At 44.8% G+C, this 26,818-nt stretch overlaps 1 protein-coding gene across 1 annotated transcript in view; it reads left to right on the top strand.

Annotated features, from left to right (window-relative positions):
* The window catches only part of LOC124012879 (hedgehog-interacting protein-like), a 54,994-nt gene that overhangs the window by 16,984 nt on the left and 11,192 nt on the right, over positions 1–26,818 (top strand). Inside the window, exons 4-10 of the mRNA XM_046326898.1 lie at positions 5,868–6,069; positions 12,930–13,081; positions 17,009–17,182; positions 18,556–18,699; positions 20,343–20,464; positions 23,217–23,340; positions 24,166–24,302. Of these exons, the coding sequence (XP_046182854.1) occupies positions 5,868–6,069; positions 12,930–13,081; positions 17,009–17,182; positions 18,556–18,699; positions 20,343–20,464; positions 23,217–23,340; positions 24,166–24,302 (1,055 nt within the window). The remainder of the gene's footprint in view (positions 1–5,867; positions 6,070–12,929; positions 13,082–17,008; positions 17,183–18,555; positions 18,700–20,342; positions 20,465–23,216; positions 23,341–24,165; positions 24,303–26,818) is intronic.

Raw genomic sequence — 26,818 nt, 5'->3', positions numbered from 1 at the left:
GGTCATCTTAGGTTTCATTACATACAGTCGAGAAGAACTACTGAATATAAGATCAGCGTCAACTCACCATCAGTACGACCAAGAATATGTTTTCCGCGACGCGGATCCTGTGTTCTGCCTTACAAACAGGACAACGGAATGGATCGCATGCAGCGACCCAAGGAAACGACTCCGAAAAAGAGGGAAACGCGGCGGTGTTCTGGTCAGACTCGAAAAAGGGCACATCGCGCACCACTTCCCAGTATTCTTCTTGCCAATGTCCAGTCTCTCGACAACAAGGTTGATGAAATCCGAGCAAGGGTGGCATTCCAGAGGGACATCAGAGACTGCAACGTTCTTTGCTTTACGGAGACATGGCTTACTGGGAAAACGCTATCCAGGGCGGTGCAGCCAACGGGTTTCTCCACGCATCGCGCCGACAGAAACAAACATCTCTCTGGTAAGAAGAGTGGCGGGGGCGTATGCCTCATGACTAACGGGACATGGTGTGATGAAGGAAACATACAGGAACTCAAATCCTTCTGTTCACCTGATTTAGAATTCCTCACAATCAAATGTAGACCGCATTATCTTCCAAGAGAATTCTCTTCGATTATAATCACAGCCGTATATATCCCCCCCAAGCAGACACATCGATGGCTCTGAACGAACTTTATTTAACTCTTTGCAAACTGGAAAACATTTATCCGGAGGCTGCATTCATTGTAGCTGGGGATTTTAACAAAGCCAATCTGAAAACAAGACTCCCTAAATTTTATCAGCATATCGATTGCGCAACCAGGGGTGGTAAAACCTTGGATCATTGTTACTCTAACTTCCGCGACGCATATAAGGCCCTGCCCCGCCCCCTTTCGGAAAAGCTGACCACGACTCCATTTTGCTGATCCCTGCCTACAGACAGAAATTAAAACAAGAGGCTCCCACGCTGAGGTCTGTCCAACGCTGGTCAGACCAAGCTGACTCTACACTCCAAGACTGCTTCCATCACGTGGACTGGGACATGTTTCGTATTGCGTCAGATGGGAATATTGACGAATACGCTGATTCGGTGTGCGAGTTCATTAGAACGTGCGTCGAAGATGTCGTTCCCATAGCAACGATAAAAACATTCCCTAACCAGAAACCGTGGATTGATGGCAGCATTCGCGTGAAACTGAAAGCGCGAACCACTGCTTTTAATCAGGGCAAGGTATCTGGCAACATGACTGAATACAAACAGTGCAGCTATTCCCTCCGTAAGGCTATTAAACAAGCTAAGCGTCAGTACAGAGACAAAGTGGAATCTCAATTCAATGGCTCAGACACAAGAGGCATGTGGCAGGGTCTACAGTCAATCACGGACTACAAGATGAAATCCAGCCCAGTCACGGACCAGGATGTCTTGCTCCCAGGCAGACTAAATAACTTTTTTGCCCGCTTTGAGGACAATACAGTGCCACTGACACGGCCTGCAACGGAAACATGCGGTCTCTCCTTCACTGCAGCCGAGGTGAGTAAGACATTTAAACGTGTTAACCCTCGCAAGTCTGCAGGCCCAGACGGCATCCCCAGCCGCGCCCTCAGAGCATGCGCAGACCAGCTGGCCGGTGTGTTTACGGACATATTCAATCAATCCCTATACCAGTCTGCTGTTCCCACATGCTTCAAGAGGGCCACCATTGTTCCTGTTCCCAAGAAAGCTAAGGTAACTGAGCTAAACGACTACCGCCCCGTAGCACTCACTTCCGTCATCATGAAGTGCTTTGAGAGACTAGTCAAGGACCATATCACCTCCACCCTACCTGACACCCTAGACCCACTCCAATTTGCTTACCGCCCAAATAGGTCCACAGACGATGCAATCTCAACCACACTGCACACTGCCCTAACCCACCTGGACAAGAGGAATACCTATGTGAAAATGCTGTTCATCGACTACAGCTCGGCATTCAACACCATAGTACCCTCCAAGCTCGTCATCAAGCTCGAGACCCTGGGTCTCGACCCCGCCCTGTGCAACTGGGTACTGGACTTCCTGACGGGCCGCCCCAGGTGGTGAGGGTAGGCAACAACATCTCCTCCCCGCTGATCCTCAACACGGGGGCCCCACAAGGGTGCGTTCTGAGCCCTCTCCTGTACTCCCTGTTCACCCACGACTGCGTGGCCACGCACGCTCCAACTCAATCATCAAGTTTGCGGACGACACAACAGTGGTAGGCTTGATTACCAACAACGACGAGACGGCCTACAGGGAGGAGGTGAGGGCCCTCGGAGTGTGGTGTCAGGAAAATAACCTCACACTCAACGTCAACAAAACTAAGGAGATGATTGTGGACTTCAGGAAACAGCAGAGGGAACACCCCCTATCCACATCGATGGAACAGTAGTGGAGAGGGTAGCTAGTTTTAAGTTCCTCGGCATACACATCACAGACAAACTGAATTGGTCCACTCACACTGACAGCGTCGTGAAGAAGGCGCAGCAGCGCCTATTCAACCTCAGGAGGCTGAAGAAATTCGGCTTGTCACCAAAAGCACTCACAAACTTCTACAGATGCACAATCGAGAGCATCCTGGTGGGCTGTATCACCGCCTGGTACGGCAACTGCTCCGCCCTCAACCGTAAGGCTCTCCAGAGGGTAGTGAGGACTGCACAACGCATCACCGGGGGCAAACTACCTGCCCTCCAGGACACCTACACCACCCGTTGTTACAGGAAGGCCATAAAGATCATCAAGGACATCAACCACCCGAACCACTGCCTGTTCACCCCGCTATCATCCAGAAGGCGAGGTCAGTACAGGTGCATCAAAGCTGGGACCGAGAGACTGAAAAACAGCTTCTATCTCAAGGCCATCAGACTGTTAAACAGCCACCACTAACACTGAGTGGCTGCTGCCAACACACTGTCATTGACACTGACCCAACTCCAGCCATTTTAATAATGGGAATTGATGGGAAATGATGTAAATATATCACTAGCCACTTTAAACAATGCTACCTTATATAATGTTACTTACCCTACATTATTCATCTCATATGCATATGTATATACTGTACTCTACATCATCGACTGCATCCTTATGTAACACATGTATCACTAGCCACTTTAACTATGCCACTTTGTTTACTTTGTCTACACACTCATCTCATATGTATATACTGTACTCGATACCATCTACTGTATGCTGCTCTGTACCATCACTCATTCATATATCCTTATGTACATGTTCCTCATCCCCTTACACTGTGTATAAGACAGTTGTTTTGGAATTGTTAGTTAGATTACTTGTTGGTTATCACTGCATTGTCGGAACTAGAAGCACAAGCATTTCGCTACACTCGCATTAACATCTGCTAACCATGTGTATGTGACAAATAAAATTTGATTTGATTTGATTTGATTTGAGATAGAGAGGGCGCACATCTGATGTGTATGAACTTGACACATGTGTCACGATTAGAGGTCGACCGATTATGATTTTTCAACACCGATACCGATTATTAGAGGACAAAAAAAGCTGATACCGATTAAACGGACAATTGTTTTAGATTTATTTGTAATAATGACAATTACAACAATACTGAATGAACACTTATTTTAACTTAATATAATACATCAATAAAATCAATTTATCCTCAAATAAATAATGAAACATGTTCAATTTGGTTTAAATAATGCAAAAACAAAGTGTCGGAGAAGAAAGTAAAAGTGCAATATGTGCCATGTAAAAAAGCTATCGTTTAAGTTCCTTGCTCAGAACATGAGAACATATGAAAGTTGGTGGTTCCTTTTAACATGAGACTTCAATATTCCAAGGTAAGAGGTTTTAGGTTGTAGTTAATATAGTATTTATAGGACTATTTCTCTCTATACCATTTGTATTTCATATACCTTTGACTATTGGATGTTTTTATAGGCACTATAGTATTGCCAGTGTAACAGTATAGCTTCCGTCCCTCTCCTCGCCCCTACCTGGACTCGAACCAGGAACACATCGACAACAGCCACACTCGAAGCAGCGTTACCCATCGCTCCACAAAAGCCGCAGCCCTTGCAGCGCAAGGGGAATAACTACTCCAAGTGTCAGAGCGAGTGACGTTTGAAACGCTATTAGCGCACACCCAGCTAACTAGCTAGCCATTTCACATTGGTTACACCAGCCATTAGGTTGATAGGCATGAAGTCATAAACAGCGCTGTGCTTGTGAAGAGCTGCTGGCAAAACGCACGAAAGTGCGGTTTGTATGAATGATTACGAGCCTGCTGCTGCTCAGTCAGACTGCTCTATCAAATCAGACTTAATTATAACATAATAACACACAGAAATACGAGCCTTTGGTCATTAATATGGTCGAATCCGGATACTATCATTTCGAAAACAAAACTTTTATTATTTCAGTGAGAATTTTATCTAACGGGTGGCATCCCTAAGTCTAAATATTCTTGTTACATTGCACAACCTTCAATGTTATGTAATAATTGCGTAAAATTCTGGCAAATTAGCAATGAGCCAGGCAGCCCAAACTGTTGCATATACCCTGACTCTGCGTGCAATGAACGCAAGAGAAATGACACAATTTCACCTGGTTAATATTGCCTGCTAACCTGGATTAGTAGTTATAACTAGTGATTATGATTGATTGTTTTTTATAAGCTAGGTTTAATGCTAGCTAGCAACTTACCTTGGCTTCTACTGAATTCGCGTAACAGGCGGGCTCCTCGTGGAGTGCAATGAGAGGCAGGTGGTTTTAGCGTTGGACTAGTTAACAGTAAGGTTGCAAGATTGGATCCCCTGAGCTGACAAGGTGAAAATCTGTCATTCTGCCCCTGAACAAGGCAGTTAACCCACCGTTCCTAGGCCGTCATAGAAAATGAGAATGCGTTCTTAACTGACTTGCCTAGTTAAATAAAAAGGTATAAAAAATATATCTATATATTTTTTAAACTACCATTATGATTAATCGGTCGACCTCTTGTCACGATGACAGCATAGCACCAGACAGGAAACTGACGGGGCGAGATAACTGAACTGACACCCTTTTTCCTCCAATGAATATCCATCCTTCAGACTCAGACTCTCAATGGCAAATGTCTTGAAAACAAGTGTGAGGAGCGAGAATCAGCGTCACCGCCTTCATGTGTTAGCTAGCCGTCGCGATGTTGTATAATGGATTTGGAATGTTCTGTTTCCCCACATCAAATGTGAACTGTGGTTTTACGCAACACTTGTTGCACAGCTGGAGACCCCTCATCCCCCATTTAGGCATTGCTCCACTAAATTCACCCGTGGAGTAACATATGTATGTATGTGTGCCCAATGCACATGAATCAAAGTCACTGCGTATGGAAGTGTCTATACTCTTACTCAACCCTTCCCATCGTGTCATGCTATTGCTTCACTCTTCACTTGCTTCACTCTTACTTTGTAAAACACTGGTATTAACTTACTGTCAAGTCAATCAGTGTATGTACATTGTGGGGGGTATTTTGTTTTTCCTCTCTCTCTCTCTCTCTCTCTCTCTCTCTCTCTCTCTCTCTCTCTCTCTCTCTCTCTCTCTCTCTCTCTCTCTCTCTCTCTCTCTCTCTCTCTCTCTCTCTCTCTGTCTGTCTCTCACGCTCTCTCTCTCTCTTTCTCCTCCTCTCTCTCTCTCTCTCTCTCTCTCTCTCTCTCTCTCTCTCTCTCTCTCTCTCTCTCTCTCTCTCTCTCTCTCTCTCTCTCTCTCTCTCTCTCTCTCTCTCATGCTCTCTCTCTCGCTCTCTACCTGTCTCTCACGCTCACTCTCTCTCGCTCTTTCTCCTTCTCTCCATCTCCCTCCTTCCTCTCCTCTCTCAACGGGATTATCCGTCGGCGATCCTTGACCTTTCGTTCCTACTCTGGCCGCCCAGGAAGCACAAGCACAACTGCTACTGTGCCCAGGTGGTGCTGAGTGGGCTGAGGCAGCCAGTAGCCGTGGTGCACTGTGGGGACGGATCCCAGCGCCTCTTTGTCCTGGAGAAGGAGGGCTTCGTCCGGGTGCTGACCCATAACATGGAGCTGCTGAAAGAGCCTTTCCTGGACATCCACAAGCTGGTGCAGACCGGACTCAAGGTCAGTGAGGAACACAGCACGCATCCCTAATGACACCCTATTCTCTACATAGTGCACTACTTTTGACCAGGACCCATCGGGGCACCTGAAGACCGCTCCAAACCCTAATTCACATATAAGCGATGGTACTTGTTCGCCCCGTGTCTTCCCAATGTAAATGTACCTTAACACCAGTTTTAACACCAAAACTATCAATGCAGGGAGCGGACACAGAGGGAGAGTGACACTTTCTACTTCTAAGACCTACCCCTCTCGTCTGGTAATTCCGACCAGCAAAGACCCTTCCTTCCAGACTTACCCCCCCCCCCCCCGCCAGTCTAACACTTCATTAAACAATTAAACAAAACCATCAGCTAACTCACACATTGTTATCTTTCAATGAGCTTAGCACACACGTTGAGAACATTGCTAATGTGCTGCTAATTCATATAAGGTGGATAAATGGCTTTTTAAGTGTTACTCTACTCTCCCCCACCAAGCTGTTTCCATACAGGTTAGCTCTGTACAATCCCACAAGATGAAAAACGATCAGACTAACACGTCACTGGCCAATACTTTATTTTGATAAATGGTATGATATGATTTCACACAGCAATAGCCCCTCTCACAACAGTGGAAGACCAGCTGTATCTGTCTTTTAGTGGTCAAGCCTGTCTGCACCATCTCTCTCCCTCTCTATTCTCTCTCTCTCTCTCTCTCTCTCTCTCTCTCTCTCTCTCTCTCTCTCTCTCTCTCTCTCTCTCTCTCTCTCTCTCTCTCTCTCTCTCTCTCTCTCTCTCTCTCTCTATATATATATATATATATATATATTCTCTCCCACTCTCTCCCTCTATCTCTCTCTCTCTATTCCCTCTCTCTCCTTCTATTCTCTCTCTTTCCCTCTATTATTTCGCTCTCTCTCCTTCCCTCTCTCTATTCCCCCTCTCCTTCTATTCTCTCTTTCCCTCTATTCTCTTGCTCTCCCTCCCTCTCTCTCTCTCCCTCTCTCTCTCTCCCTCCCTCTCTCTTTCCCTCTATTCTCTCGCTCTCTCTCTCTCCCTCCCTCTCTCTTTCCCTCTCCACCCTCGTTTGCTAAAGAAACATCTGGTGTCTGTCGAGGGCGTTCTAATAGCGAGGGGTCTAAGGAGATGAACTGTGTTCACGGTGCACAAACACACCAGAAGTACTCGTCACCCGTCCCTCTCCGCCGCAGTTTCCTCGAGACAGGAAACCATTGGCATGTCTGGTACTTCTGAAAAGAATTAGCACCTATCTGACATCTACTCACTCAGTCTGGTCTGCTCTGACCTCCCATCATCATGGAAATCTAACTTCCAGAGAACAGGGGAGGACAAGAGGAGAGAGGAGTCTGGAGCTGGGGCTCGGGTTGGCTGGCCTCCCCTCTCAAAGATATGTTATATACTGCCGTTTGGTTTGGAACCTTCTCCGAGAGAAGAGGGAGAAGAGAGAAGAGGAGCAGCACACCCACGAGAGCGAATCAAGAAGAAATTCAATCATCACCACCCGCCCGCTCCTCCATAGCTTTGTGTTGGCAGAGCCTCTGGGCAACAGTCGAATAGGAAGTGGTCTTTTTCTTCATCGATGTCGTCTTGGAAGCCAGGGAGAGGATTGGTGTAGTGGAGCAGTATTCCATGTAGGCATCATTTCAACCTCAGTAGTATGAACCATAGACATGCAGCGTCAGATCCAGTGCCAGTAGTTGGAAACATCATCTTTATAGCTGTGTAGGATTGTTAAGCTTTTGAAATGGCCTATAATTTACCATGTCATTTCAGGTTCAGTTTCAATTTCTCACCTGCTAGGACCTGTTAATGCCATCGTAGCGCTTACCAACTCTTACCACATAACTTTACATGGAGACATCCACTTCTGCCACTGACGGTTAGCTATGTGTCACAGACAGGTTTGGGGTCAATTCCATTTAAGTTCTAGACAATTCAGGAAGTACAATGACATTCCAATTCTCTTCAACGCTTTTCAATGAAGAACATTTGGAAATGGAATTGTAATTTGTTTTTTCTTTTCTGAATTGACTGGAATTGAAATGGAATTGACCCCAGACCTGCTCACAGACAGTTACATCTAGAGCTGTCTCAGAGAAGGAGTACTGATCTGGGATCATCTTTCCCCCTGTCCATGTAATCAAAGTCATTGTGTGAGCTAAAAGGCAACTCTTAATACATATGGCCCCTGATGATGTTTATCCGTATCCAAGGCGAAAGCTGAAGTTTTTGAATTTGAGAGTGAACTGATAGTGTCTAGAGATAGGGAACTGGGGAAGAGGAGGAGGAGGGGGCACACTTTTTGGACAGGAAGTTTATCTATCACGCATGCCTCCCACTGTTCCTTTAGAAAGAGGACAGCGGAGATTACAGGGAGTGAAGCGGACCCCAGCGAATGGACATGCAAACAGGCCCACAGGGAACCCAGGACGACCCTCCTGCTGTCTTATCATCATTAAACCTAACTGCTAGCGGATAAAACAATCATTATGACAATTAGAGAGTGGCTTGAGACCCGGAAGGCTGGCCGGTAGGCCCCCCCCTGAGTCCTATTCTGTGATGTTGGCTGTTGTCTGCTACAAGACTCCGCACGGGGCCCCAGCACCAGGGGACCAGGGGGGCTGCTAGGGGGGAGCTTCCAGAGGGGGCTACCAGGGGGGGATGAGGTGTTTACTCACTGCATCAACAGGACATAGTTCCCTCTATACAGATAGAACACCCAGGAGCCTCAGGGGAAGTGGGAGATGAGGGGCTGGAGTGAGACTCACTGAGAGGGGAAGATAAGGGTTTATCATTGCCCTGACTCCCCTAGCTGCCACATGCTTTGATTGTAATGTTCTGTGGTTCCTTCTGTGGTTCCTTCTGCCAGCCCGGCCGACCCCCCCCCCCCCCCGTGACAATTAAGATGACCCGCTCAGACACAATGCTGCCGGAGGGAGGGAGCAAGGGAGGTTCTCCTTCTCTCTTCATTGCACCGTGGGTGTTCCCTGACACCCAATCTCCCCTTCCCCTCCTGTCATTACTTGATTGTGTGTAACGCACTTGCTGGTGTCCTCTTCCCGGCAGGGGCGCGGACGCGCAATAAAAGAAAGTCACTGTGAGACAAATATCTCATACTGTATTCTTGTGCTCTGTCACACTGCATCTACAGCTGTTGGGCTAACTCAGCCAGAGACAGTAGAGGTTCCTCTCAGACAGTCAGGCTAACTCAGCCAGAGAGAGTAGAGGTTCCTCTCAGACTGTCGGAGATAAGTGCCCTGCGGATGATAAATGAGCTCTTACTCCTACTGTTGACTCCCTCTGAGAATTGAATCGCTGAAGCTGAAGGAAGGGGGGGCAGCAATGTTAATCTTACTGTTATCCTATTTATGTAATGGGAAGAGGAACATATGCTGGAATACGTCAAGAGAAAGTTCAGTGAAAGTCGTAGTTTATCAAGATGGAGTCGTAGACCCAAAACATTACTCTGTTGGCCGACGTGTCGTGTGATACAGGAAATTGCCTGGCTGCCTCCTCCATTATAAAAGTGGTTTTGCATCCAATCTGATTGGGCTGGGTGGTTTGGTCTCTTTAGTTTTTCCTCCTCTTTCCCTTCATTATGAGACTGAGTGATCTCTGGTCTAAGCTCCGACCTTGTCATAGGATTAATGTGTGTTAACAGGTGGGGGGGGGGGGGTTTGACTTGGCTCCCTGGTTTCATTGTGCTGGAGTAACCAGGGGGAGGTTGGGGGCTGAATGAGTGTGAACATTTCAGATTGCCTTTGGGGTAAAAGGGACTGCATTGTTTTTCTCCAATCAGCTCTCCTCGTAGTGGAATGTATTTTTGTGGGGATTGCCAGAGCCAATGAGGATCAAAAGGCGCTGGGCTAACAATGCAGAGAGCCAAACCATGCATCATGGAACAGAAAGGCAGCTGCCTGGTGGGATTGGAAACGGTAGCCACTCACTATGCTCCGCTCCCTGCTCCGGCTCCCGTTCCACAGCTCTATGGAATGCTGCTGATGTTCTGGTGAGAACTCCAACTCTGCCTCGCCTGGCTCTTGACACCAAAAAAAACCGGCCAAAAACGGAAGAACAATGTCCGGCCTACGCTGTGAATCTGGAGGCAGGTGTTGGTGGAGCATCAACAGACAGACAGATAGACACAGCTCCGTGAGATTCCACCAGAACCCACTACCACACTGGGAGGAAGAATGATGGTGGTCGTAAAAAAAAAGGAGGGAGAAGGAGAAGAACAGTTTAAGGAGAAAAGGAGGGAAGCTTGTTTTCAAGTCAAGGCGTTGAAGTGATTTGTGGAGGGCCTGACAGAGGTGTCACAATGACATCATTGATGGCCATTGTCCCCCCCTGCTACGAGGCTTTGTTCTCCCATGACAACAAAAGGGGGTGGTCAGAGGACCTGTAGGAGGCTAGTGGGAGGAGCTATAGGAGGATGGGCTCATTGTACTGGCTGGAATGGAATTAATGGAACAGTATCAAACAGATCAAAACATATAGAAACCACGTTTGACTCCGTTCCATTGATTCCATTCCAACCATTACAATGAGCCCATCCTCCTATAGCTCCTCCCACCAGCCTCCACTTCAGTACACCCAGTACCGCTCCTCTAAATAACCCCGCACAGTAGAGCTGGAAGATAGTGAAACCTCACTTTATTTATATTTTAACTGGAACTAATACTCAACACACGAACACTTCAAATGAGCTCTTTTGTCTATCACTTGGAGCAGAGCTGCCTACTTACGTTGTCAACAATATGTCTGCTGTAGCTTTGGCAGTAATTTGATAGCGATCCATCTGCCAAGGTATTTTTTCTCTTCTCCTAATCAGGAGTTAAGATTGAATTGGGATCTGTTCCAAATGGCACCCTATTCCCTATATGGCTTGGGCCAAAAGTAGTGCGCTATGTAGGGAATAGGGTGCCATTTGGAACTCAGGCCTAGTTTCCAAGTGTTTGTCTCTTATGACCTGGTGTTAGCGCTGCCGCCGTCCGTATGCCTTCTGGTTATGACGAGCGGTCATTAGTGAGAGAGCTAATATTTCAGCCCATTTACCGCCTCTGTGTTTTACTGGTCTTTTAGCTGAAGATCAAACGGCTCCTTCCTTTTGGAATTCTTGTGTTGACCCGCTCCTTCCCAGTGTTTATGGGGGTCACTGCATCCCAAATCTGACATATGGGTCAATCATTTTAAGGTGAGGGACGGGAATGGTTGTCTGTGGTAAACTAGAATCATGTCCCGCTCATTACTGTCAATGTGCAGTTTATTGGACTCACTACCAACCCCACATAAATCCTGTTATTTTGAGCAACACAGAATTTACATTGAGTAGTTCTCATAAATTCTCGTCAAGAGGAACTCTCATTTATTAATCTTAACGGTGGTATTGAATGGACCCCGGTGTCTGATCACTGTAGGCCTAGCTCGTACTGAACAGGGCTGACGACATGGACATCACATTCCATTGGAATGTTTGACTGGGTTCTGCCCTTCGCCGTCCAAACAGTTTCTGGGGGATCCAGTACACTTGAACCAATTTATGATCTGTGTTGCTTGGCCTGTGACCCGGGACTACACCTCTGCTAATGCCTCCACACTGTAGGCCTAACACAAAGGCCAGACCTCCTCGCTCTCTTTGCCTAAATTCCTTTTAAAATATTTTGAGAGGGAATTCCAAGAGGTTGACGCAGGCAGATCGGCATTGATTCTGGCTGATGTTGATGCTGCTGGTTCGCCTCCTTCAGTGAGGTAGTCATTCTAGGGGGTTTTGAGGTCGATTTTTTTGCATCCACGCCAGCCAGCATTCAATGCTTCTGTTATTGAGGAAGAACTGGGGCTTGAGCTGTTTTGGAAAGGGGGGTCAACAACATACGGCCAAAAATGTAAGGGGGCACGTTTTAAACATTGTTAACACCTAAGCCTGGCATTCTGTTAATTCTTTTGTTAAGAGAGGGAGAGAGAGAAACACAAAGGCCTGATTGCATTGCCTAGGGACTGAAACGCTATAGCTGCTTATTACAGCTAACTATGATGGGAGGACCACCAGAGTTGTGACTGATGTAGCTGCCTCCGGGGTGAGACAAAGGTTTACGTATTACACAAGCAATTTAGATGGTTTCTAAACATGTTGCCAAGACACTGGGTGCTGGCAGCCCTGTCCTTGTTTAGGTTCTCTTCCCCCCTCCATCCACCTCCTTCCCCCCTTTCTCTTCCCCCCTCCATCTTTATCCTCAAATTTTGCACGGTGCGGGGGGGGGACTGAAGGACTCTGCACTTTTGTGTTCTCTATGAACTACGAGTGAGCTAATAAATTCTTTCAGCCACTCAGCATAGCATTCACGGATATCCCCCAAAGATTACACACACAAATCACCGGACAATGGAGGCCGCCGGGATGGCCTGGGCGCAGCAGGGGCCCCGAGGACAAGCTGGAGAGAGAGAGAGAGGGCTGGGCTGGGCTGGGGTGGAGGGGGATAGAGGGGGAGCACTGGCTGGAGTCAAATGTTTTATAATGGTTTGTAATGCAGTAGTCAATGAGGGCGGTAGTGGAGGTACGGTATGTGGGGAGGACAGAAGAGGGGTATTCGGTTGGGAGGGGGGGGGACGGGGGGACTGGGTATCTACAGAGACCAAGATGGAAGGAGACAGAGAGAGAGAAGGAAATATAGTGAGAAAAGTAGAGAGAAGGAGACAATGTGGAGGGTGATTAGCTGTGGGTTATGGGTTGGCTTTGACTTTAGTTACTACAGCACAAGCAGCAGAAAGAAAGAGAGAAAGAAAGAAAGAAAGAAAGAAAGAAAGAAAAAGTAGGGACATAATTAACTTGTTGGTCCCTTTGTGTTTGTCCTCTGACTGCAGGCAGGAGATGAAAGGGGTCTGCTAGGTCTCACATTCCACCCCAATTACAAGAAGAACGGCAAGCTGTACGTCTCCTACACCACCAACCAGGAGCGCTGGGCCATCGGACCGCACGACCACATTCTGCGCGTGGTCGAGTACACCGTCTCCAGGTAACTAGTGGAGAAACCCATGCCAAACATTGACCATTTACGGTTCAACAACTGATAATACAGAAACGTCCTGCGTGTGGTCGAGTACACCGTCTCCAGGTAAAATCTGTGAAATTACATTGAAACAACATTGAATAAACGTTGAATTGACATCTATGTCCTGTGGGCACCGTCTCCAGGTAAAATGGCAGAAACCAAACCAAACCACCCAGTAGATACATTCATTGACCGCACATGGTTCAACCAATGATGATGCAGAAACAAGCAAAGCCTAAATAATATGGATTTCATTGTTGATATTCCTGAGATAAATGTTTGCAGGTATAAAGTAGGGCTGGGAATTTCCAGGGACGTCACAATACGATATTATCATGATACTTAGGTGCCGATATGATATGTATTGCGATTCTCATGATTCTATATGTATTGCGATTCGCACTGTAATTTTGTTGCAATATTATTCGATGTTTCATACATATTGCTCCCAATATGTCTGCTGCAGAGGGACCAGTGAGAGCCATGAGAAAACACGTTTTGTTCAGTCTTGGAAATAAAAGTACTGACAACATATTGGCTCCCTATTTAAAAAGAACATGGAGAACAAGCTATGAGGGAAAATACTGGAGTTTTGGAGCAGGTACAGCCAACTAGCGCACAAATAATATTGCTCGCTGCCAAGTCAAGTCCTGCCCAGTGAAACATGTCTTCTGACGGCGACAGCTTTTGCTTTCATTGAAAACTGTAATAGCGGTGTATAATTCTACAACGCCGCTAAAGACAACTGTAGATGTTTGTGGCTCTGCTGGTGATATACCAGCCGTGATTAACAAAACAAACTTCTCGTAACTATACTAGTTAAAGTATTACATTTTTATTATCATAATCACTTGTTGTATTGCTCGGTTTAAAGACTTCATTTTTTCAAACTGTTATAATCTTGGCGGCAGTGGCGTTCTGAGGAGGAGCCATGGCGTTGGTATTTGTATGTCACTCAGTGTGAAATAGTCAATCTCTTCCTGGCAGAGCAACGACCCCCAACGAACCTCTCTGTCGAACCTCTCTGTCTAAATACCCTGCCCAAAATAACACATCATTAAATATTTTGTGGCTGTTAATATATTTCTCTGGACTTGGAAAGTCATCACTTTATGGGTTTGAGTTACAGCTTTGAGTTGAGATTCACCCCAATATCGTAATAACGTCCTAACTCTGAGCTTTAATGAAGCGTCAAATCTAAAACACAATGTCTCCAGACAACAAGCTCATTAAACACTCTTCTCTTTGGCGTGTTGTCGGTGAGTTCGCTTGTTTTTACATGTCAGCATTTTCTCCTGCAGTGGTATCATCTTACTCACGTATATAATTGCTCTTTTTCCATCCAGGCATTACATGAGCACCTCTCCGTTTAATCAGGACACCCGTTAAATATACGTCTCAAACGCTCTTTACCTTTTCTCTCAATATGTGTAGTAGGCCCCAATAGTGTCAACATATGTTTAGGGCTTATTTTGGTTAATGCAGGGGTGTGTTAGGGCTTGGTTGGAGAAAATCATGCAAACACTATGACCCCTAAGACTGTCCATCCTTGGAATGGAATGTATTGAAGCGTCACGCCAGCCTCTGACAATACCCTCTAGGTTCCTCATAGAGATAAAAAACAATACCCTCTAGGTTCCTCATAGAGATAAAAAACAATACCCTCTAGGTTCCTCTCATAGAGATATGAAACAATAATAATAATATAATAATATATGCCATTTAGCAGACGCTTTTATCCAAAGCGACTTACAGTCATGTGTGCATACATTCTACGTATGGGTGGTCCCGGGGATCGAACCCACTACCCTGGCGTTACAAGCGCCATGCTCTACCAACTGAGCTACACAGGACCACACACACTCTAGGTTCCTCTCATAGAGATATGAAACAATACCCTCTAGGTTCCTCATAGAGATATGAAACAATACCCTCTAGGTTCCTCATAGAGATAAAAAAAAACAATACCCTCAAGGTTCCTCTCATAGAGATATGAAACAATACACTCTAGGTTCCTCATAGAGATATGAAACAATACCCTCTAGGTTCCTCTCATAGAGATAAAAAACAATACCCTCTAGGTTCCTCATAGAGATAAAAAAAACAATACCCTCTAGGTTCCTCTCATAGAGATATGAAACAATACACTCTAGGTTCCTCATAGAGATATGAAATAATACCCTCTAGGTTCCTCATAGAGATATGAAACAATACCCTCTAGGTTCCTCATAGAGATATGAAACAATACACTCTAGGTTCCTCATAGAGATATGAAACAATACCCTCTAGGTTCCTCATAGAGATATGAAACAATACCCTCTAGGTTCCTCATAGAGATATGAAACAATACCCTCTAGGTTCCTCATAGAGATATGAAACAATACACTCTAGGTTCCTCATAGAGATATGAAACAATACCCTCTAGGTTCCTCATAGAGATAAAAAAACAATACCCTCTAGGTTCCTCATAGAGATAAAAAAACAATACCCTCTAGGTTCCTCTCATAGAGATATGAAACAATACACTCTAGGTTCCTCTCATAGAGATATGAAACAATACCCTCTAGGTTCCTCATAGAGATATGAAACAATACCCTCTAGGTTCCTCATAGAGATAAAAAAAACAATACCCTCAAGGTTCCTCTCATAGAGATATGAAACAATACACTCTAGGTTCCTCATAGAGATATGAAACAATACACTCTAGGTTCCTCTCATAGAGATATGAAACAATACACTCTAGGTTCCTCTCATAGAGATAAAAAACAATACCCTCTAGGTTCCTCATAGAGATAAAAAAAACAATACCCTCTAGGTTCCTCTCATAGAGATATGAAACAATACACTCTAGGTTCCTCATAGAGATATGAAACAATACCCTCTAAGTTCCTCATAGAGATAAAAAAAACAATACCCTCAAGGTTCCTCTCATAGAGATATGAAACAATACACTCTAGGTTCCTCATAGAGATATGAAACAATACACTCTAGGTTCCTCATAGAGATATGAAACAATACACTCTAGGTTCCTCATAGAGATATGAAACAATACCCTGTAGGTTCCTCATAGAGATATGAAACAATACCCTCTAGGTTCCTCATAGAGATATGAAACAATACCCTCTAGGTTCCTCATAGAGATATGAAAGAATACACTCTAGGTTCCTCATAGAGATATGAAACAATACACTCTAGGTTCCTCTCATAGAGATATGAAACAATACCCTCTAGGTTCCTCATAGAGATATGAAACAATACACTCTAGGTTCCTCATAGAGATATGAAACAATACACTCTAGGTTCCTCTCATAGAGATATGAAACAATACACTCTAGGTTTCTCTCATAGAGATATGAAACAATACCCTCTAGGTTCCTCATAGAGATATGAAACAATACACTCTAGGTTCCTCTCATAGAGATATGAAACAATACCCTCTAGGTTCCTCATAGAGATATGAAACAATACACTCTAGGTTCCTCTCATAGAGATATGAAACAATACCCTCTAGGTTCCTCATAGAGATATGAAACAATACACTCTAGGTTCCTCATAGAGATATGAAACAATACCCTCTAGGTTCCTCATAGAGATATGAAACAATACCCTCTAGGTTCCTCATAGAGATATGAAACAATACCCTCTAGGTTCCTCATAGAGATATGAAACAATACACTCTAGGTTCCTCATAGAGATATGAAACAATACACTCTAGGTTCTTCTCATAGAGATATGAAACAATACACTCTAGGTTCCTCTCATAGAGATATAAAACAATACACTCTAGGTTCCTCTCATAGAGATATGAAACAATACACTCTAGGTTCCTCTCATAGACATAAAAAACAATGCATTTGATCGAACACTTTTCGTTTTAATTTTGTTGATCAGGAAAAACCCCAACATGGTGGACAGTAGGACCACGCGGATGCTGATAGAAGTGGCAGAGCTGCACAGGAAGCACCTGGGAGGACAGCTGCTGTTTGGCCCTGACGGCCTGCTGCACATCGTCCTGGGAGACGGCATGATCACCCTGGACGACATGGAGGAGATGGACGGCCTCAGGTGAAACCCAGGGGTCAGGGGGTCAAAGCTCAAGGGCAATATGTCGGCTATTTGAGGATTAGTCTGTGGGGATCATTCTGTCAGAATCTTTAGTATGTGTATCTTTCTATGGCTATCTTTCTATGGCCATCTTTCTATGGGAATCTTTCTATGGCCATCTTTCTATTCACATCTTTCTATGGGTATCTTTCTATGGCCATCTTTCTATGGGTATCTTTCTATGGCCATCTTTCTATGGGTATCTTTCTATGGCCATCTTACTATGGGAATCTTACTATGGGAATCTTTCTATGGCTATCTTTCTATGGCCATCTTTCTATGGGAATCTTTCTATGGCCATCTTTCTATTCACATCTTTCTATGGGAATCTTTCTATGGCCATCTTTCTATTCACATCTTTCTATGGGTATCTTTCTATGGCCATCTTTCTATGGGTATCTTTCTATGGCCATCTTTCTATGGGTATCTTTCTATGGCCATCTTACTATGGGAATCTTACTATGGGAATCTTACTATGGGAATCTTTCTATGGCTATCTTTCTATGGCCATCTTTCTATGGGAATCTTTCTATGGCCATCTTTCTATTCACATCTTTCTATGGCTATCTTTCTATGGCCATCTTTCTATGGGAATCTTTCTATGGCCATCTTTCTATTCACATCTTTCTATGGCTATCTTTCTATGGCCATCTTTCTATGGGAATCTTTCTATGGCCATCTTTCTATTCACATCTTTCTATGGGTATCTTTCTATGGCCATCTTTCTATGGGTATCTTTCTATGGCCATCTTACTATGGGAATCTTACTATGGGAATCTTTCTATGGGAATCTTTCTATGGGTGGGTATGTTTCTATGGCCATCTTTCTATGGGTATCTTTCTATGGTTATCTTTCTATGGGTATCTTTCTATGACCATCTTTCTATGGGTATCTTTCTATGGTTATCTTTCTATTCACATCTTTTTATGGTTATCTTTCTATGGCCATCTTTCTATGGGCATCTTTCTATGGCCATCTTTCTATGGCCATCTTTCTATTGCTATATTTCTATGGCCTTCTTCCTATGGCCATCTTTCTATGGGCATCTTTCTATTGCCATCTTTCTATGGCTATATTTCTATGGCCTTCTTCCTATGGCCATATTTCTATGGTTATCTGTCTATGGGTGTCTTTCTATGGACATCTTTCTGCTGGTATTTGTTAGGCCACTGTAGGCCATTTCCCAAAAACCTAAAGGACAGTAAGTCTTCTAACATTTGGCAAGATGAAGCAATATGGCAGCAGTAAACCAAGACAGTAGCTACAGTTTTTCTACTTCCAACACTTTCCTCCCAACTAACCAGTTGTACTTTCTTGTGTGTGCTGTCTGCAGTGATTTCACAGGGTCTGTGTTGAGGGTGGATGTGGACACAGACTGCTGCACGGCTCCTTACTCCATACCCAGGAACAACCCCTACTTCAACAGCACCAACCAGCCACCAGAAATATTTGCCCACGGACTGCATGACCCAGGCAGGTGAGTGAAATGCTCCATGGCCATACCTGATACCTGTACCTACCCAGATAATCCCCCCAATACTTCACATACCTGATACCTGTACCCACCCAGAGAATCCCCCCAATACTTCACATACCTGATACCTGTACCTACCCAGAGAATCCCACCAATACTTCACATACCTGATACCTGTACCCACCAAGCTAATCCCCCCAATACTTCACATACCTGATACCTGTACCTACCAAGAGAATCCCACCAATACTTCACATACCTGATACCTGTACCCACCCAGAGAATCCCACCAATACTTCACATACCTGATACCTATACCCACCCAGAGAATCCCACCAATACTTCACATACCTGATACCTGTACCTACCCAGATAATCCCCCCAATACTTCACATACCTGATACCTGTACCCACCCAGAGAATCCCCCCAATACTTCACATACCTGATACCTGTACCCACCCAGAGAATCCCACCAATACTTCACATACCTGATACCTGTACCTACCCAGAGAATCCCACCAATACTTCACATACCTGATACCTGTACCCACCAAGCTAATCCCCCCAATACTTCACATACCTGATACCTGTACCTACCAAGAGAATCCCACCAATACTTCACATACCTGATACCTGTACCACCAAGATAATCCCTCCAATACTTCACATACCTGATACCTGTACCACCAAGATAATCCCCCCAATACTTCACATACCTGATACCTGTACCACCAAGATAATCCCTCCAATACTTCACATACCTGATACCTGTACCACCAAGATAATCCCCCCAATACTTCACATACCTGATACCTGTACCCACCCAGAGAAACCCACCAATACTTCACATACCTGATACCTGTACCCACCCAGAAAATCCCACCAATACTTCACATACCTGATACCTGTACCCACCAAGAGAATCCCCCCAATACTTCACATACCTGATACCTGTACCCACTCAGAGAATCCCACCAATACTTCACATACCTGATACCTGTACCCACCAAGATAATCCCACCAATACTTCACATACCTGATACCTGTACCTACCCAGAGAATCCCCCAATACTTCACATACCTGATACCTGTACCCACCAAGAGAATCCCCCCAATACTTCACATACCTGATACCTGTACCCACCCAGAGAATCCCCCCAATACTTTACTATGGTGTGTGTGTATATTCTCATATATTAATATTAGTATATAGTATGTCATTTTTAATTGTGAGTGACAGCTAATTGTGAGTGACAGTTCATTATGAGTGACAGTTAATTGTGAGTGACTGTTGCACCTATTCCTTTCTAGTGTGTATCTTCTCAACCATGGACATGATCAGATCACTCCGTGTGTTACTGCCTCGGTTGTTCTGTGTCTTCACATGGTAAAAGGTTGATCATGGATTGACTGTACTAGGCTATGAGTTTCATTAGAACGTGTTCATCAATCTTACTGAGTTGTAGCTGGGTGTGTGAGATATGCAGCTATTGATTTACAGTACCCCCGTTGCATGCCACTGTTTTATCATGTGGCACATCCACCCCAAGGTGATACTCAGGGAGTGACGCATCATCGCAGATGGACAGTGTCATGGCGTTCCAATGTTTTTCCCACTTATCCGTTCATTCCTGTCTTTCCCCAGGTGTGCCGTGGACCGGCATCATACGGATAACAACGGGAGTCTCTTGATCCTGTGCACGGACGCCAGCGGTAGGAACGCGTCTGCAGGGAGAATACTGGCGATCACTAAGGGGAAAGACTACGGTGAGTTACTTCTTCTAATGGTTTTCCCTAACAACACTGAGGATGTGTCCCAAATGGCACCCTATTCCCTATATAGTGCACTACTTCTGAACAGAGTGCATGAGCCCTGGTTAAAAGGAGTGCACTTTATAGAGGACAGGCTGCCATTTGGGACCTTTAGGAGCCTGAGAGTGCCCTTTAGGAGTCTGTCTGGAATACATCAATGGGACATTAATGTTGCTTGTTATGAAAATAGCTCTGTCTGCCTTACAGTCTCATTTCATGTCCTCTCTCACCTTGGGAACGTGTGGAAGAATCTGATGGAATTCCTCACAAATGACCTTTTTGGATAACCTTTCATTTTACTGTGTGTTCTGCACGAGAAAAAGGATGTCTGTTTTTTTGGAACACAACTGGATTCTTTCCTATAGTGAGAATGAGTTATTTGGTCGGCCTCCAACTTGTTCAGTACACAGTGTATCTGAGTTTTACATTTATTTTAAAAAAGTATCAGAAGTTATTGTGATCCACAAACGATTCGTCCTCGCATATCATTGCCAGGGGAATGTAAGTTTGTGTCCATGACTAGGATTTATAGTTGTCAGGCACGATGAATATCTTGATGATGGGTTAGTATAGTTGAAAGCACACTAAACAGAGCCATGAGGATCTGGGGTTCATATTCTCCTTGGTGCACGTCAAAAGAGCATAATCGACACCAGAACACTCTTTCTAACACAATGAAGTAATGAGTGCTTATGTTTGGTTTGAATCATGTAGAGCTGTTTGTTTGATTCTAATAACCAGACAATGAGTACTATTTCAGCCACCCTCAAAACAACCCCCCCCCCTAACCCCCTAACCCCCCCCCCCACCCTGCCCCTCAGCCTAGTTTAAAGCCCCCACCCATTCCATTGGCCACCTCTCACCCAGGACTATCACTGATTGGGCCAAATTAACCCAGACCCCGGCCCCGATTATACTATTGCCATGATGGTGGAGTTCATTACCTATCTGATTACACCGTAATAGGGGCGAGAACTCCTCAAATCATAATGTCCATTATACCCATGTAATGACTACATAACAAATTACATTCATGTTGTCCCAAAAATACACTAAAACTCCATCATCAACCTTCTACGCTATTTAGTGCAACCATAACTTAATACGTTCAGTTTCAATGTTAATGAGGAGGTATCGTGGCGGTTAAAGCCCTACATTACATTTAATCCAGTTTAGCAAAGTTGTTTTTAACAAAGCAAGGCCTCAGTCACAGTAATTGAGACCACCCTCCACTACGTACTAATGGACTCGTGACAGATGGCAGTAAACATGGATATCCTTTTCTCTTCCTACACCAACAGAGAAAACAGGACTCATTAGAGTGGGCATAAATCACACTCAGGTCTCAGGGAGTCACAGTCATTAGACTAGGGTCCGACCATGGCAGCTCCAGGTCTCAGGGAGTCACAGTCATTAGACTAGGGTCTGACCATGGCAGCTCCAGGTCTCAGGGAGTCACAGTCATTTAGGGACCATGGCAGCTCCAGGTCTCAGGGAGTCACAGTCATTAGACTAGGGTCTGACCATGGCAGCTCCAGGTCTCAGGGAGTCACAGTCATTAGACTAGGGTCCGACCATGGCAGCTCCAGGTCTCAGGGAGTCACAGTCATTAGACTAGGGTTCGACCATGGCAGCTCCAGGTCTCAGGGAGTCACAGTCATTAGACTAGGGTCCGACCATGGCAGCTACAGGTCTCAGGGAGTCACAGTCATTAGACTAGGGTCTGACCATGGCAGCTCCAGGTCTCAGGGAGTCACAGTCATTAGACTAGGGTCCGACCATGGCAGCTCCATGTGCAGAGTGAAGGAATGGTGCCATGTTTGCCACCACAGGGAATAATATTGTACACTAGATAGTGAACCAAAAATGATTTTTCGGCTGTCTTCATATGAGCAAGATGGGGTTCTACCTGGAATCAAAAAGGAGTGTAGGGAATAAACAGAGTGAAACTCCCTGCAATGCCCATATTATATGAGTGTAATATCTAAGATGTAGCTCGTCATATTTTGGTCAAACTGTCAAATGACAGCTATCTTAGGCTGAAAATAATAACTTTTGACAAATGCTAAATGCTCCCAAAAGGAACTTTTTGGGAGAGATACACAAATTGACTTAAAATACCACAATAATTCTGAATTAGTTTTTTGGAGCTTGTAGAGCTCTACAAGTGTCATATGGCACTATATATACTGTGTTATAATGGGGCGGCAGGGTAGCCTAGTGGTTAGAGCGTTGGACTAGCAACTGGAAGGTTGCAAGTTCAAACCCCTGAGCTGACAAGGTACAAATCTGTCGTTCTGCCCCTGAACAGGCAGTTAACCCACAGGCCGTAATTGAAAATAAGGATTTGTTCTTAACTGACTTGCCTGGTAAAATAAAATATGTATAGGGCACTACTTTTGACCAGAACTCTATGGACTCTATGGGTGAAAAGAATAGTGCACTTTAAAGACAAAAGGGGGCCATTTGGGGCACAGCCTTTGCAATTACACTGATCTGAGGCCTGTGTATCTGTGTTTATGTAGAGAACAAGGCGTCCATCTTAATGATACTGATCTGAGGCCTGTACCTGTGTTTCTGTGGAGAACGAGGCGTCCATCTTAATGATACTGATCTGAGGCCTGTGTATCTGTGTGTTTCTGTAGAGAATGAGGCGTCCATCTTAATGATACTGATCTGAGGCCTGTGTATCTGTGTGTTTCTGTAGAGAATGAGGCATCCATCTTTGACCTGGCGACCAGTGGAGGAGCAGCACCTGTGGGAGGGTTCATCTACAGAGGCTGTCAGTCCAGGAGGCTCTACGGGAGCTATGTGTTCGGAGACAAGAACGGGTAAGCTTATAAGTTATAAATACTATAACAGGGTTTTTATTTATCGTCAAATGATCTAGATTAAATGTGTAGCTAGTTTGAGTCAAACGTCATTGTTTTCTCATTTGGAACGTTCTCGAACGGTTCTAGTGTTCATTGACTTTGAATTGAACAAACACAAGCAGCTGTGTTCAGTAACCCAACTTTGCTATGGTGAACGTAACTCTGAGGTAAACACTATGCCAATTGACGTCCATCCCCCGATTCTGTCCATGGTCACCGTGCCAACATAAACCCAGTGTTCCATCCACGTTGGGGGGAAAACATGACTATCACATTACTGACACCACTACTGCTCAGGCTCATTCACTGTAAATGGAGACGTGATTTCCTGCCCCGGTTGGTTGGTCCGTTTGGCTACGGCCTCGTGTTGTTCACACGTCTCATTGGTTGATAATTCATCTTCATCTCTCGATGAAGTCAAACCTCGCCTCTTGAATAAACAAAGGAAATAAAGACGCTGAAGGAAGTACACTATTGAGACATCATGGCAATGTGTTTGGAAAAATGACTCGCAGCTACTTAGCCTCATTTCAGTTTTTGAGGGGCATGTTGTTGTGAAAGGGCGAGGAGGATTTTGGCATCATGTTTATTTGGAAACCAAAAGACTTCATGCACACTAAGGCACTGAAACACAAGACTGTTGTGCTGTGACATGAAAGGAAACAATGTGCCGTTTTTGCTGACCCCTGACCTGTGCTTAATGCTAGCATTACTGTAACAGTGTGCTGATGTTGCGCTGTGCTGTTGTGTGTGTGCGTGTGTGTGCGTATGTGTGCATTTCAGGAACCTGCGGATCCTCCAGAAGGGCTCAGCGGCGGCAGGGGACCAGTGGCAGGAGAAAGCTCTGTGTCTGGGGACCAGCAGCTCCTGTGGCTCCGCTCTGGTGGGACATATCCTGGGCTTCGGAGAGGACCAACTAGGTCAGTAGAACCAGCACGAAGGCTGTTTCCCAAATGGCACCCTATTCCCAATATAGTGCAGTACGTTTTGGCCAGAGCACTATGGGCCCTTGTTGAAAGTAGTGCACTAAATAGGGAATAGGGTGGCATTTGGGATCCTACCCCACTCTCTCTAGTCTAAAGACGGGCCCCTACATGTATAGCCACATTATTATATGTCAATTTCTGTGTGTTTCTGGGTGTCTCTACATCTGAGCTGATGTTATGAGTGAAAGCTTTTGTCAACAAAGAGTCTGGATGCAGAGGATAGATTGCAGAGTGTCAAGCCATCCTGAAATCAGTGTTTACACCCAATGACAGACGTCAAAACTGTGGAAAACTCTAGTTCAGAGTCATTGGGGCATTGTATATGGAACAATGGTACATGTATTTACATAGTACATCCCTGGAGTGCGATGTCAATGTTCAACATGTTTCCACTCGGTTGGGTTTAGAAACAAGACTGCTCCAATTGAGTTTCCGAGATTAGGAAGTGAGGGGAAAAACGTCCGCGGAGTCTCAAATTCAAGCAGTTATTCGAGTGATATTCATGATATTGGACCAGAAAACCAACAGAGGTCACACACGCTGTGTGAGGGGAACTAATACCTCCATCCCTTCCCTCCGTGTCACCTTTCCTCCATGGCACGTTCCAGCAAGAGGATATTAAAGTCTCCCTGCTTCCTGAAGGATTATATGGTCATTTCCATACGATAGCACCAGGCCTCAAAGAGCCTAGTGATATGACATGTAGTTGGCCACCTGGTGATGAATGTTTCTGGTCTGTGTTATTGTTTACCAGCCTACCAGTCATACCATCTTAGGTGAGGTCAGGTTCGCTACATCAACAAACCCACTGAACCCAATTCATTGTATCCCCGTTTGACAAAAGGACTCACTGTGAGCTCATGTTTTGCAGAGAACTATTTATCCATATTGGCATACAACGGGCACACAGGGTTAACCATGGGACTTGCCAGTATCTTGGCGTGGTGTTAGTTGAAGATTTTTGCTTTTGTTCATATGATTTGTAAATGGGGCGGGGGTAGGCGAATGGTGGAGGCCTGTGCTGAGCTGGGCTGGCTTCCCACAACAGGGCCCCATTGACACATGTTTACAATTTGTCCTCTTATGGAGCCGTGTTGTGGGCTTGCTGCTCATTAAATGACTCGCCTGGTTCCAGTCAGGAGTATTCAGTTGTCCCGTGATACTCACTCCCTCCCAAGTCCCATGGCAAGTGCAGCGCTGCAGGGACCCTGATCAGGGCCTCTTCTCTTATTTTCTCTCTGTTTCTCTCTCAATTTCAATATCAATTTAAGGGGTCTATTGGCATGAGAAACATACAGTTGAATTTGGAAGTTTGCATACACTTATTTTGGAGTCATTAAAACTTGTTTTTCAACCACTCCACAAAAACTATAAGTCAGTTAGGACATCTGACACAAGTCATTTTTCCAACAATTGTTTACAGACAGATTATTTAATTTATAATTCACTGTATCACAATTCCAGTGGGTCAGAAGTTTACATACAGTAAGTTGGCTGTGCCTTTAAACAGCTTGGAAAATGACAGAAAATGATGTCATGGCTTTAGAAGCTTCTGATAGGCTAATTGACAACATTTGAGTCAATTGGAGGTGTACCTGTGGATGTATTTCAAGGACTACCTTCAAACTCAGTGCCTCTTTGCTTAGCATCATGGGAAAATGAAAATAAATCAGCCAAGACTTCAGAAAATAAATTGTAGACCTCCACAAGTCTGGTTCATCCTTGGGAGCAATTTACAAATGTCTGAAGGTACCACTTTCGTCTGACAAACAATGGTACGCAAGTATATACACCATGGGACCACGCAGCCGTCATACCGCTCAGGAAGGAGACGTGTTCTGTCTCCTAGAGATTAACGTACTTTGGTGCAAAAAAGTGCAAATCAATCCCAGAACAACAGCAAAGGACCTTGTGAAGATGCTGGAGGAAACAGGTACAAAAGTATCTATATCCACAGTAAAACAAGTCATATATCGACATAACCTGAAAGGCCGCTCAGCAAGGAAGAAGCCACTGCTCCAAAACCGGCATAAAAAAGCCAGACTGCGGTTTGCAACTGCACATGGGGACAAAGATCGTACTTTTTGGAGAAATGTCCTTTGGTCTGATGAAACAAAAATAGAACTGTTTGGCCATAATGACCAGTGTTATGTTTGGAAGAAAAAGGGGGAGGCTTTCAAGCCGAAGAACACCATTCAAACTGTGAAGCACGGGGGGTGGCAGCATCATGTTGTGGGGGTGCTTTACTGCAAGAGGGACTGGTGCAATTCACAAAATAAATGGCATCATGAGGCAGTGAAATTATGTGGATATATTGAAGCAACATCTCAAGACATCAGTCAGGAAGTTAAAGCTTGGTCGCAAATGAGTCTTCCAAATGGACAATGACCCCAAGCATACTTCCAAAGTTGTAGCAAAATGGCTTAAGGACAACAACGTCAAGGTATGGG

This window comes from Oncorhynchus gorbuscha, linkage group LG24 (assembly GCF_021184085.1).
Source record: "Oncorhynchus gorbuscha isolate QuinsamMale2020 ecotype Even-year linkage group LG24, OgorEven_v1.0, whole genome shotgun sequence".
NCBI classification, from domain to species: domain Eukaryota; kingdom Metazoa; phylum Chordata; class Actinopteri; order Salmoniformes; family Salmonidae; genus Oncorhynchus; species Oncorhynchus gorbuscha.
Note: the sequence above shows the minus strand (reverse complement) of the source record. Positions and strands in the feature narration are given on the sequence as shown.